Source organism: Elephantulus edwardii, unplaced genomic scaffold, assembly GCF_000299155.1.
Source record: "Elephantulus edwardii isolate Elephantulus edwardi_28Jun2011 unplaced genomic scaffold, EleEdw1.0 scaffold00079, whole genome shotgun sequence".
NCBI lineage: Eukaryota > Metazoa > Chordata > Mammalia > Macroscelidea > Macroscelididae > Elephantulus > Elephantulus edwardii.
This window is the reverse complement of record NW_006399829.1, coordinates 6,791,736-6,806,119: the sequence shown is the minus strand read 5'-3', so window position 1 is coordinate 6,806,119 and position 14,384 is coordinate 6,791,736. Positions and strand designations below refer to the sequence as shown.

Genomic DNA, 14,384 nt, shown 5'->3' with positions numbered 1-14,384 from the left:
TTTGGTTTTCTAATTCCAGGTCTGGGTACTCTTTCATTATAATACTTGGCTTTGTCTTCTTGAGATGCCTTTTGAAATATGTTCAATTCTTTTATTTGTTCATTCTTCTTTCTTTACTGTTTCTACATTCTAGAACAAGTTTCAGATGTCTTTTTAATGACCTTTTATTTTTTTTACAGATGACATCCTTGATGTCATACCACCACTCACCTGGTTTTCAGTCTTTAGTGTGTAATACATCAAATCTATGCTTCAGATGGATTTTAAAATCAGGTAGAAACCTCACAGTCATATTTTTCCTTTTTTGGAATTGCTTTCTATTTTTCCAGCTTCCATTTGAACTTTCATAAGAGCAGTCAATGATCTGTTCCACATTCTTTTTTATCTTCTGTTTCTACATTCTTACTGCTCATATTGAGCTTCTCCATGATCTCTTTGAGCAAAGGTAGTCAATCTGATTCTAGTGCATTCCATCTTGTGAGGTCCATGTATGTAGTTTAGAAGATTCAAAAAAGGCGTTCTTTCTTTAGGTAAACATTTTGGTCTCTTTCCAGGTTCAGTTCCTTGTCTCCTTGACAATTTTTGTGTAGCATATATCTTGCCCATCTGTGTTTGCTTGCATCAGTGCATAATCTATTCTTTTATATGTCTAAAATGATTGTCTTAAAACTTACCTTCCAGTGATGTGATCTCATCAGGAAAACAAATTAATCATTTTTCAAAATGGAATTACATTCACAATTACAGAAGTTAGAATGTATCATATATATGTGTTGGTGGTGGTGTTGTTATATGCTGTCGAGTCATTTGTGACAATACTACCAAAGGCAATCTACGCTTTCAATGCAATCCCAATACAAATGCTAATTCCATTCTTCAATGAGATGGAAAAGGCAATCTCCAATTTCATTTGGAATGGAAAGAGACCCCAAATAAGCAAAGCACTCCTTAAGAATAGAAGAACGGTAGGAGGTATCTCACTCCCTGATTTCAAATCTTTCTACACTGCCGTGGTGGTCAAGACAGCATGGTACTGGTACAATTACAGACACACAGGTCAATGGAATAGAATTGAGAACCCAGAAATCAACCCATCTATCTAAGGACAACTTATTTTTGACAAGGAGATGAAATCAGTTAAGTGGAGAAACAACAGCAGTTTAACAAATGGTGTTAACAAAATTGGAAAACTATCTGCAGAAAACTCAAACAAGACCCACACCTCACACCATATACAAAAAAACCAACTCAAAGTGGATCAAGGACCTAGGACTAACACCAAGGACTATAAACTTCATTAGAGAAAAGCTAGGAAGAACCCTAGAAACACTAATTCACAACTTTTTAAAATTTTTTATTATTATTCGTTTTTATGAACATTTACAGAGATTTTTTGTTTTCCATTCATTCATTTTAACACTTTTCTCTCTGTCCATCCCTTTCCCCAGTTCGCTCTTCTCTTTGAAAAGTAAAAGAAAAGTTCTTTCGTTGTTATACAATCCCTCCTCCCAAGTCCAGTCCACTATGCATCCTTTGTTCTGGACTCCTGTCATGACAATAATACCTAATCACATATCTATTTTAAACAGTTCTCTCCCTCATCTGTTTCAATACAGCATACATTATTTATCCCATCTTTCTCAGTGTCCCCCCAACCCCTATGTCAGTCCTGTTCTACAACAGTGGCACTATGCAGTATTTGCCCTTTTGTGACTGAGATATTTCACTCAGCATAATGTCCTCCAGGGTCACCCAGTTTGAATAATATTTCATGAGTTCCTTATTTTTCAATTCAGCATAGTATTCCGTTGTGTGAATATACTACAGGTTCTCTTAAACAGTCTTCCAAGCATTCTGAAAAATCTACAGTGAGGAGAGAATAAAATAGATGAATGAAACCTTCTAAGAATCAGATCCCTATGCACATCCAAAAATTTCTCCAACAGGGTAAAAAGGGAAGCCACAGAATGGGAAAATATATTTGGTAATGACATGTCTGATAAGTAATTTATATCTAGAATTTATAATATACTCAAGCGCCACAAGATAAATGTAAACAACCCAATTGAAAAATGGGCACAGGATATGAACAGACACTTCACCAAAGAAGACATTCAGATAGTGAACAAACGCATGAAGAAATGTTCAAGAGGGAGCTCTGGTGGCCTAGTGGCAAGAAGCTGCACTGCAATCCTAGAGACGCATGGTTCGACTCCACCAGATAGTCTGCTGGAGTAGGAGGGACAATCTCCTCCTGTACTAGTCAGATCTGATTTGACGGTACATGGAAAAAAAAAAAAAGAAGAATAAAAAAAATGTTTTAAAAAAAAAAAAGAAATGCTCAAAATTCCTAGCTCTAAGAGAGATGCAATTCAAAACAACTATATTATCTCACCCTAGTAAGAATAGCAATATTTAACAAAACAGCAAACAATAAATATTGGTGAGGTTGTGGAGAAACTGGAACCCTTATTCACTGTTGGTGGGAGTGTAATATGATGCAATCACTATGGAAGGCAGTATGGCTCTTTCGCAAAAAGTTGCAAATAGAAATACCATTTGACACAGCAATACCACTACTGGGAATATACCCTAAAGAAACAAGACCTGCCACCCAAGTAGATATATGCACACCCATGTTTATTGCTCCTTTGTTCACAATAGCAAAGTGTTGGCAACAACCCAAGTGCCCATCAACAAATGAATGGATAGAGAAGCTGTGGTATATTCACACAGTGGAATACTAGGAAGCACTGAAAAAACAAAGAACTTATGAAATTATGCTGAGTGAAATCTCTCAGTCACAAAAAAAATGTCTGTTTTCTTAACGTTGGTTTTCTGCATCAAGTGCTTCAAGTCCTCCTCACTTTCAGATGAATAGAAACCAATTAAGAAGACCATAGCTTGGATCAGATACAATTTAGTCTTTAAACTGACGTCTTTGATCTTTAGTACTTTAGAGAGGCCTTTGAAAGCAGATTTGCCCAAAGCAACATGTCTCCAGTATATCAGAGATTATGAAGATGACAGAGGATAGGGCGGGTTTCAGATCTGTTGCTCATAGGCTTGCTGTGAGACATAGTCAACTCAACAGCAGCTAACAGCATCATGAAAGACAATTTGGTTGAATAGTTTTGTACTGTGTTAGTCCTGAGCCCTTTTGTGTTAATTACTTTCTCTCGCAAATGTGTGGAAAAATTTTTCTTTGATGACAAAACTCCATTTCACCACTGCAGAAAATCCCTTCGATTTTTTTTGTTGTTATTGTTGTTCCTGGTCATTTTGGTCAGATGATGATGATGATGATGATGATGATGATGATGATGATGTAATGAGTGCACAGGTTGACATAACCCATGCAGTAGCTTGCCAGTAAAGTCTGGCTTGTCTTGAACACACTGATCTGTTATGTGCCTAAGGCCCCACCCCTAGAACATAACACAAGTCCCCTTTCATACAGATTTCTGGGAATAACACTGATAGCAGACCAGTTCTTCACATTTATCCTTTTATAGGAAATTGCCTCAGCCTGTGAATCAAAAAGAACACTTCTACTGGAGTAATGATAATTTTAGCCACTGGTGTGGTTAATCCTCAGGTGAAAATGTAACTTTTCCTAAATTAGGGATGCTTTGAGTGAAAGTCTGATGCCTTTCCTTCAGAGCCTGACAGGAATAAATAAAAATAGAAATTTTAGGGGATTCGATGGCCACAGCAGGGGCTCCTGTCACACCATCAGCTTTTTTTGTCCTCAAATGTAGGAAGAGCCTGAAAGACCAAAGTCATTGAAAGGCATGCATATGCCTCTTTCTGGTTCCTCAGACATTAGCAGAAATTGCCTCCTACTGTGGTTGCTTTCTGGTTCAGTGTTCTAAAAGGGAAACATTCAATTTTCTAGCATAAGTAGCGAACACATTAAAAACAAAATTTGTCAAGGAAGAATGTTCCCAGAAGACTGATAGGAAACAAGGCTATATATAACTGCTCATTACTGACAATTTCCTACAAAGAATATATTTGCTATCTATCTCTATCTCTCTACTCCTACACCTAATCAAAAGAGGGAAAGAAAAGTAGAGGATACACCTTAGCATCCACTTCTATTTTATCCCCAGTATGTATCGGAAAGCTGGACAATAACTAAGGATGATAGAAAGAGAATTGATATTTTTGAGCTTTGGTGCTGGAGAAGAGTATTGAATATACCATGGACTGCTAGGATTCTTAACAACATTGTTGTTGTTGTTGTTGTTGTTGTTGTTGTTGCTGTGTGCCATTGCCATAACATGTCCAAAGAGTGTCAGACAAAGTTTCAGAATCTGTGTCTCCAAAGAGCAGCCTGGTTTCACCTTCTCCAGGATGAACTTGTTTGTTCTCCTAGCAAGCAGTCCATGATATATTCAATACTCTTCTCCAGCACCACAACTCAAAAGCATCAACTCTCCTTCTATCATCCCTAGTCATTGTCCAGCTCTCTGGTGCATAGCAAGCAACTGCAAAGACTATGGCCTGGATCAGGTGCACCTTAGTCTCCAGACTGAAGTTATTGCTCTTCAGTACTATGGAGAGGTCCCTGACAGCAGACTTTCCCAATGCAATCTGTCTCCTGATTTCCTGGCTGCTGGTACCAAGAGTGTTGATTATGGAGCCAGGCAAACTAAAGCTGTTAACAGTCTCAATCTCTTCACCACCTATAATGATGTTGCCAGTTCTCCCAGTGGTGAGAATCTTTTTTTTCTTTATGTTTAGCTTCAATCCATATAGGAGGCTGCAGTCGTTGACCTTCTGCAGTAAGCCCTTCAGGTCCTCCTCAGTCTCAGCAAGCAGGGTGTGTCGTCCGCATAATGCAGATCGTTGATGCATCTTCCTCCAATCCTGATGCCACATTCCTCCTCATAGACCCCAGCCTCCCACATGATCTGTTCTGCATAGATTGAAAAGGTATGGAGACAGAATACATCCCTGGCATATACCCTTCCTGCCGTTGTCATTAGGTGCTGTCTAATCCACCATGACTCAGCAACAACAGATTGAAGCCTTGTCCTCTCCGTGCCTTCACCACTCTCTACCATGCTCAAGATCATTTTTGAGATCACAGTCTTCCTCTCTCTCACTGACCTTCTGCTTTTCCAAGGAGAAATAATATGAGCAAAGATTTACTGAAGGGAGCTCTAAAGGCCTAGTCCCCAGGGAGTCATGTTGCTAATCCAAAGGCCATGCCTCTTTGGTAGTTCAAATCCACCCTCAACTCTATGAGAGAAAGATGGCAATGTCCTCCCATGTGATTGACAGTCTTGAAGTCCAAAGAAGAGTCAAGAAAGAGTCAGTTCCAACTCCACAGCAAAGAGGTTTGAGTTTTTAAAATTTACTGATTTGCTTATCACTGTGATGAGTTCAGTTATGGAGTATGCCCCTTCAAGGAGGAAAACTTGGAAGATAGAAAGGAAGACAGAGACTAGAGAACCCAGGATTCAGTCTACTGCCTTCAGGACTGGCCCAGACCTTTCTTATGGTTACTGTCTCCAAGGCTCCACTCCCATCCTTATAAATCTTTCATTCCCAACCCCTGACGTCAAGGTCTGTTGAGTCACCCATGCTCAGCACTTCTTTCTAGGGCCAGGATGCTGGAACCCTGGTTAAGCATCTGTCTTACATCTGGTTCTGCCAAGGTGAAGACTTCAAGTCCAGTTTGGCTTACTTTAGGATTTCATTAAACTTCCAATAGTTTCTTCCAAACACCTTATTCCATGCTGCTTTCTCCCTCCCTTCCCACTCCACAGCAATTCTGAGCTGAAGCACCTCAAATGGCAAAGGAGCTAAGAAGCCCAAACAGATGCTGTTGCCAGAACAACTACCTACAGGTCACAGCCATGGAGGCCAAGTGGGTGTAGTGCCCCTCCCTCTAAGACACAGTGGAGGGTACAGGGCACATAGCCCAGGTTCCTGGAGACTGCTCAGAGAGTCACTTTGAGGGAAGGAGCACTCTGCAGCTGTTACCTCACAAAACAGTCAGCTAGTCCAATTTTTACTAATGCTGTAATCATAAAACAGTGGGTAAGATTGTTGATAAGTGAGGAATAGGTAAGCCAACTCTGGTGGCTTACTGGTAAGGAGTTGCACTGCCAACCCAAAGACAGGCAGATCAAACCATCTGAAGGAAGCAAGATAAGCATTCTCTGCCCATGCAATTTATAGTCTGAAAACACACTGGAGTGTTGGTTGGGAGCTGGTTCTGATTCAATAGCATATAACGACAACAGGTGTATTGTTACCATATGGTTGCCACCCTGACTTCAATCCTCCTCATTTAGCTAAAGAATTAGATCAGGTGGGAGGAACCAAAGGGGATTCTGGACAAGCTACAGCAGTAGCATAGTGTACAGCAATTTTAGTGGCCTTTAACGAGCCTGTTTTCGTGTTCAGCAAGCATGCAGGCCCATTAAAGAGCCAGTGTTTGTTCTGCTCAAAATAGTCCCTGCGTGAGCTGACCCCTTGTCAGAGCACGCGGACTCGGTCGGATGCTTGGCTTGCTGAGATGAAAGGCAGGGAATGCAATGAAAGTAAAGGCAGTTTTATTAGAAAGAATACTTTCCAGAGGGTGGAAAGGGTCATCGTCCACTGAAGGGAAAGCTGTGGCAAGTCACCCACTGGGTTCATGGGTTAATGCCGTTGGCCCACTTCCTCATGTGGACATGCTCTAGGGCTTGAGTCTGGGCCAATAGGATAATGTCAAAGGAAGATCAACATTTGGTGGGCGTTTCTTACTTCAGTCCATTGTTCCTGGCATCACTGGTCACATGACTTTGCTCCATGGATAATCGAGTTCTAGCTCCTTTGACCTCATCCTTTGGCATGAGTTTTCGTCTTATCTGGTTGGCACTCACTCTAAACATTCTTTCACCGTACCTCACCTCATTTCACTAATTTCAACCCTAACAGTACCATATTTGAATCATCACTCAGGGGACAATTTGGTACTAAAAGCTGAAAATGGATCAGACATTAAACTCCTCATTCAAAGAATCTCTAAAATGAAATATAAAAAAAACTTTTTTAAAATTCCAAAGAGTAGTATGTTCAAGGAGGTTTTAATCAGCATCATTTTAACTAGTTTTGCCAAAGTGTATTTATCAGTAAAAGAAAAATATAGAACTATTATTTGTAAATATATATATTTCAAATTGCATTTAAATCCACTCATTTCACCTTTCACCACTGCTTTGTTGGGGTTTTTTTGAAAGAAGAAGACAGAATGAACACCAAGTCAGCAGGCACTCTTCAAACCAAGCCACCTGGTTACTCTCTAAAAAGGCTATGGTGTATTGCTATAGGGAAAGACAGTTTCCCAGCACGCAGTCACCCTCAGTAGGTCTGATGTGAACTACTGTTTCCCTAAAAAGAAGGAGGTGGGGAAATCCCTAACAGGTCAACTCACAGGTCTTGTTTGATATGTACTAAAGAAAAGTTCTCATTGTGCTGATAACTGAACTGTATTTTTTTTCTCAGACAAGAAGGCAGAAGTCTCTTGTGCCACACAGCATGATATTTAAGCATCTCAGTCCCCTGACCATAGCGACAGCCCCTTCCTGCAGGGCTTCAATAAGATGAACTGTGACAGTGCTACTTGGGCTGGAGAATGTTGTGTATGTCTTTTTTTTTTTTTCCTCATCCAAGGTCCCCTTTTGTATTTGGTTCTATTCAGCCTCACACATCAAAGAATTGCACCCTTTATTCCTAATCCATTTGTAGCGAGCATTCCGGCCTGTGAGCTGGATCAATCCCACTTAATAGAATCATAGGGCTGTGGAACATTCCAATTTCTCTAGTCTAATCATTTCATTTCACAGATGCTGTAATTTAGGGTTTAGGGGAAGTCAAACAATTTTTATTTTTCCAATACAGCACTGAGAGCCCGTACAAAAGTAAATCTTGACATTTGACAAAAAAGAAGAAAAAACTGAAAAGAGAACATGTGTGCTCTGGTTTGAGAGGAGAGCGTTGTGTTTCTTCACGTGGCTGGCAGTAGGGAAATGCTTGGATGTTGGTGCTGGAAGGGTGAGCTTAGCTCTGAGGAAGGCTGCAGGGCACCCAGCACCTACAGGGTCCCCTCCTCGCAGGCGGTGATACGTGTGATGGAGACATCCTGTCCCCCACATCTCAGGGCTCCAGCCTCGCACTCCGTCATTGTCTGCTGCTGGCCATTCACCACCACACAAATGCTAAACCCCTCTTGCTCACACTCCGAGGCCTCTCCACAGATGCATTGGCTGCTCTGGGCTGGAAAAATACATACAAGAGGTTTAGTGATACATAAAGAGTGAGGCACCCCTCCTCCAAATTAACAAGTCGGTATTTAAAAAGCGGCAGCAGCTCCACCTCTAGTGGCATATCAAACTAGTCCTGGGAAAACAGTTGTTGTTGTTGTTGTTGTTGTTATGTACCGTTGAGTTGGAACTGACCTAGAGCTGATGTCCAACAGGTTTTCAGAGACAATCAATTGCAAGGGAGGAGACTGCCCATATTTTACCACGGAGTAGATCATGGATTAGAACCGAGTACCTTTGTGTTGGCAAGACAATTACTTACCACTAAGCCATCAGAACTGTACAACTAGGAAACTGAGGCATTTTGTTCTATTTAGAATAAATAAGTTTGAAAGTTGAGACTGACTTTTTATTCATTAAACCCACATCCATGCTATTTGAGGGTCTTTCTATCCCTCTTTTCACACCAAACCCTTTGACATATCATGGTTGTTATTTGTTTCCTGGAGTTGCAGCCAACTCATAGCTTACACTCCAGTCGATTTTCAGAGGCAGCAAATTGCAAGGGAAGAGACTGCCCATCCTTCTCCCAAAGAGCAGCTGGTAGACCCTAGAGAGCAGAGCACAACTGCCCCATTGGATTTGTAATCTTTAGGCAATGAGAAGCCACATCTTCCCCCTCTGGCCCCCCCATGGGGCAGCTGGGCTTTTAAACTGCTGACCTTTCTGTTACAGCAGAACTGCTTAACCATTGTGCCACCAGGACTCCTTTCTTTTAATACTAACAATAACTATTACCAATGGGAGCCAAAAATTGGATGCTCTCCTTCCACTCTCCTCCCAAAGCCAATGAGAAAACTTTAACAAATAACTAAGTGTCAAGGCTCAAGGACAGGGAAGAAGTCACTGCAGTACCATCAAGACTGACTCAGAACAACTGCATATGTGCTAGACAGTGGAACTGCTCCATAGGGCTTTCTTGGCCTCAAATCTCTACAGCAGCAGATCACCAGGTCTTTCTTTGTGGTGCAACTGAGTAGGACAAAAACAGTCAACTCTTCCATTACCAGTCAAGTGCAAACTGTTTGCACCACCTAGGATCCCTTTCAAGGAGAAAAATAATGTTTGAAAAAGCATTACACTCACACGATGGAGTGCTACACAGCACCCAGGAGCAATGATTTTAAAAATCACTACCTAACTTGGAAGAGACTGGACAGCATTATGCTAAATTAACTAACTCAGTCCCTAAGGATAAATACTAGATAAGACCATTATTGCAGAAAGAGATAATTAGTAAAACATGTATGAGGATCTAAGGGGGGAGGGGAGAACAGAGGGGTGAGGAGAGGTGGGTGCTGTAATCATAGGGTCACACAATTTGATGGGTGCAAGAAGGGGTGGATAAAGAAAATGGGAAAGATCCAGTGTGAAAAACAATGTATACAAACTTTGTAAGTAAACCAGTATAAAACAATTTTTTTGTTTTTAAAAAAGAAAGCATTACATTTACCTTGGAAATGGGGTGGGGTAAGTGAGTGTGCATAAAGCAGCATACACCATAAAAGCAAACCAAAAATGAGTCTGAGAGGAAGGAGTCTGCATTTAATGTGTATACCAGCCAGATACCCAAAAAGGAAAGTTAACAAGGTCAGCCAGCAGCTTAGGTAACTGCCAAACGACAAGTGGCCAGGTCTGGCTAGAGTTGTTGTATGTCACCATCAGTGCTACAAACCATGTGAAGAATGTGGAGAGAGACGGCCCAGGGAGAGGGCAGGAGAGGGAGGGTCTGAAGAGCTGGCAGAAATGTCAAGAATCACACAGTTCTGCTTCCCACTTGGAGATGGAGCAGCTGAAGGCAGCTCCAGCTTGGCTCCAGAGATCCACCCAGGCCTTTTCCTATTTCTACCCAGGCTCATAATGTGGTGTTGCTGTGTGCTGTTGAGTCTATTCTGACTCATAGTAAATCACATGGCAGAGGAGAACTATCCTACAGAGAGAGTGTTCTTGGCTGAAAAATTTTCACTATAGCAAATCATCCGCACTTTCTCCCCTGGAACATCTAGGTGGTTTCAGGTAATGCATGACTTGATCTTTTAAAGTAAGCTCCACTTTAAAAACAACAAGCAAATTATTCTATGTCAAATACTTTTTAAATATTACATTGTAATATTAAAAAATTAATAATCTTGAAAATGTCTGCTTAGCTGTGCTACAATGTGGCATAGCATTGGGAATATCTGCCGTCAGGGACCCCGCCGAGGACTGAAAAGCAACGCGATGTCAGTCTAGACACTAAGGTGTGCCCAATCCAGACCATGGTCTTTGCAATTGCATGTTCTTGCTATGCATCTGAGAGCTGGACAATGACTAAGGATGACAGGAGAATAGATGCCTTAGAATTGTGGTGCTGGAGAAGAGTCTTGAACATACCATGGACTTCCAAGAAAACAAATAGGTCTGTATTGGAGAGGGTGAAACAAAGTGTCTCTTTGGAGGTTGGGATTTGAAGCTCCGTCTTACATACTTTGGGCCTGTGGCCAGTAGAGACTGGTCCTTGGAGAATGGCATTGTACTAGAAAGGGTGGGGGGACAGAGCAGGAGAGGAAGACCCTGGATGAGATGAATTAATACAGTGACTGGGGCGAGGGGGGTTGATGTGTTAGAATTAGTGAGACTGGCTCAGCACAGGGCAGGGTTCAGAGTTGCTGTACCTAAGTTCACTATGGGTCTCAGGTGACTCAACAGCACATAACAACAACAACATGTCAAGATATCTCAAAGTTTACTCCAATCATGAACTTAAGGCTCTAATTATTCCAGTCCAGTGTGAGTTAAACTCTCCTCCTCTGACTCCAATCACATCAGATTAGAGGGCTCAAACCATGGGAAAACTTCAAGATTTTTAACCTTGGAATGAGAGCAGAGCAAAGGCAGAATGAAAGTTGATTAAACCTCTGACCCTCTTTGAAGACTAACCCTGTGCCCAAAAGCCTGCCAACATCCCTGCACACCACCCCAGCGATGAGGGACCACCTCTAGGACCAAGCCACTGATAAAGCCTCCTCCCAAGAGCATTCACTAAAGGTAAATGTCTGAAGGCTGCAGATTTTACATCCAATTATTGCTTTAACCAATTCTCTGTTTCTGCGTGGCTATCTTTGGATCTTACTTGAGTGCTGGACTGAGCCACAACAACGTTGCAACAAACTAAATGAGTCGATGCATGATAAACATGAGAATTCTTCTGTTTTAAAATCAAATCCCAGGAGACACACCCTGTAGGAGGTGTGAGACATCTTCTTCAAGATCATTGGAAGTGCTACTTGGCCATAGCATTAACAAATATTAAATCACAACATGAGAATGGAAATCTTTCTCTCTTCTCTTCAAATCCTCATTACCTCTTGGAGAAAGTGTCAATATAGTGCGAGCATGCTTTTAACACTCCACTAACACTTGAAAAACTCCCTTTAGCACAAAGAAAGAATATCCTTATAACTCAGAGAGTTTTATCAGCAACAGTAACTTCCTAGAGTCGAAAAACTTGTTTTGTTTCATTACACTTATGGCCTGCCCACCGGATATTCGCTTCGTTATTAACCAAAGGATTGGTTGTTTGAACCCACTCCAGGCATCCTTTCACCATAATCTGCATTCAGAGCAAATAAACCAAGAAGCTAAACTTTATGAAAAAGAATGTGCTTATGAGACTGAGTTAGTTCATTCATAATGCTCTCCAGCCTCTCCCACATTATATATATATATATATAGTATTTTTTCATTATTACTCCTGTGTGCTGCATAGTATTCCATCATATGAATGTACCATGTTTTCTCAATCCATTCATTTGTTGAAAGATAACTAGTAAGATGTGTATGTAAGTCCAAAGGGGGAAGGGAAGTGGGCACAGGGGTTGAGTTTGGGGAGGAGGCGAATCATGGGGTCATAGAATTTGGTGGGTATTATGATCAGGTAAAGGAATTAGGTAAGATTAATTGGGGACCGAGAAGACAGGGTAATAGAAGGTATATATCACTGGTGATTCATTTATAAAAAAACAGTGTATGGAAATGATCATATGAAATACAATGTGAATGAAGGAATGCGTGAAACACACTGTATGAATGAAACACAGCGTATATGAATTTTATATGCAAACCAATATAATTGTTTTTAATTTTTTTAAAAAAAATGTGGTATCAGGACTGAATAAAAACTCTTCATCAACCTGCATCATGCAAATGACAACCTTGCCCACAGAAAGTGAAGAGGACCCGAAGCACTCGCTGAAGAGGATCAAAGACTAACATCTCCAGCATAGATTACACCTTAGCATCAAGAAAACAAAAATCCTCACAACTGGATCGATAAGCAACATGACAGTAAGTGTAGAAATGATAGGAGTTTTCAAGGATTCCCTTTTACTTGGATCCACTGTCAATCTCCTTGGAGGCAGCAGCATAGAGATTTTTTTTTTAAGTTACATTGGGCAAATCTGCTGCCAGGGCCCTCCTGAAAGTGCTAAAGAACAAGGATGTCAGTTCAAAGACTGAACTGTACCTGACTGAAGCTGTGATAGGGAACTCCAGCAGCCCAGTGGTAAGAAGCTACACTACAATCCCAAATGCACACAGTTCGAACCCACCAGTTGCTCTGTGGAAGGAGGATAGGCAATCTCCTTCTGTGTGATTACTGCCTCTGAAAACCCACTAAAGGGTCAGCTATGCATCTGTTTTGACTCTATGACACATAACAACAAGAAGCCATGGTATTTTCAATTGTTTCATGTGCGTGTTAAGATTGCACAATGAATAAGGAAGACCAAAGAATGGATGCCTTGGAATTGTGGTATGATGATGAATATTGAATACAGCACAGCTGCCAGAGAACTAGCATATCTATCCTAGAAAAAGTGCAGGTAGGGTGTTACTAAGAGCATGTTTTGGGCATACTATTGACAGTCCTTGGGGTTAGGGGGCAGAGGGGGACTTAGAAAAGTAGAAATCAAAAAAGGAGAGGAAGAATCTTAACAAGATGGATTGACACAGTGACTGCAGCAATGGGTATAGCACAGAAGAGGCTGTGAGTATAACACGAGAAGAGGCAGAGTTTTCACTCTGTAGTTTGCAGGGTGGCTGTGAGTAACAGCTGAATTGACAGAACCTACCAACAACAGTCTATAGTGGAAGAAAAGTCCTGGCAACCTACTCACATAAGGTTACAGTTTAGAAAATCCAATAAGACAGCTCTACTCTCTCATATAGGGGGACTACGAATCTATAATGGAGACTTGGTGGCCTAGTGGTAGGGAGCTGTACTGCAATCACAAAAGGCACATGGTTTAAATCGGCCAGATGCTCAACAGGACAATTTCCTTCCGTGTAACTACATTGCCTTTGAAAACTTGCTGGAGGGTCAGCTATGGGTTGGTTCCAACTTGAGGGCACACCTAACAATAGTATTTACTCCAAATCATATTGGTTGTCTTCTTAAGGAAGTGATATAAAATATTCCTTTAAAAGCATAGCTGTAGAATGAGTATAACGATCCAAGAGAGAGGGGAGAGGGTAGGAGCAGAAGGATGAGATGTGCAGGAGGTTAGGGGGATTAATCATGAGGTTGTACAATTTGATGTGTGGAGGGGTGAGGGAAATTCAAAGAACACGTTCTTAAAAATAATATATTCAAATTTTGTAAATAAACTGGTTGTTGTTGTTATGTGCCATCAAGTCATTTGTGACTCATAGCAACCCTATGTACAAGAGCCCTAAACGCTGTTCTATCCTGTGCCAACCTAGCCATCTCAAACACACTTATTCCCACCGCTCCAGTCACAGAATGGGTCCATCTCATCAATGGTTTTCCTTTCCTGTGCCTCCCCTCCACTCTGCTGAACATGATGTCCCTCTCCAAGGACCAGTCCCTGCTTGCAACATGCCCAAAATATGTCAGACAAAGCTTCAGAATCCTTGACTTCACGGAGCATTCTAGCTTCACCTTCTCTAGGACAAACCTGTTTGTTCTCCTAGCAGTCCATGGTATATTCAACACTCTTCAGCACCACAGCTCAAAGGCATCAATTCTCTCTATCAACCCTATTCACTGTCCAACTCTCT

The 14,384-nt window shown here is 41.3% G+C and overlaps 1 protein-coding gene across 1 annotated transcript in view; it reads right to left on the bottom strand.

Annotated features, from left to right (window-relative positions):
• Positions 1–8,095: 8,095 nt before the first annotated feature.
• C7 (complement component 7) overlaps positions 8,096–14,384 on the bottom strand; it is a 94,130-nt gene continuing 87,841 nt past the window's right edge. The window contains exon 18 of the mRNA XM_006889583.1: positions 8,096–8,277. Within this exon, the coding sequence (XP_006889645.1) occupies positions 8,096–8,277 (182 nt within the window). The remainder of the gene's footprint in view (positions 8,278–14,384) is intronic.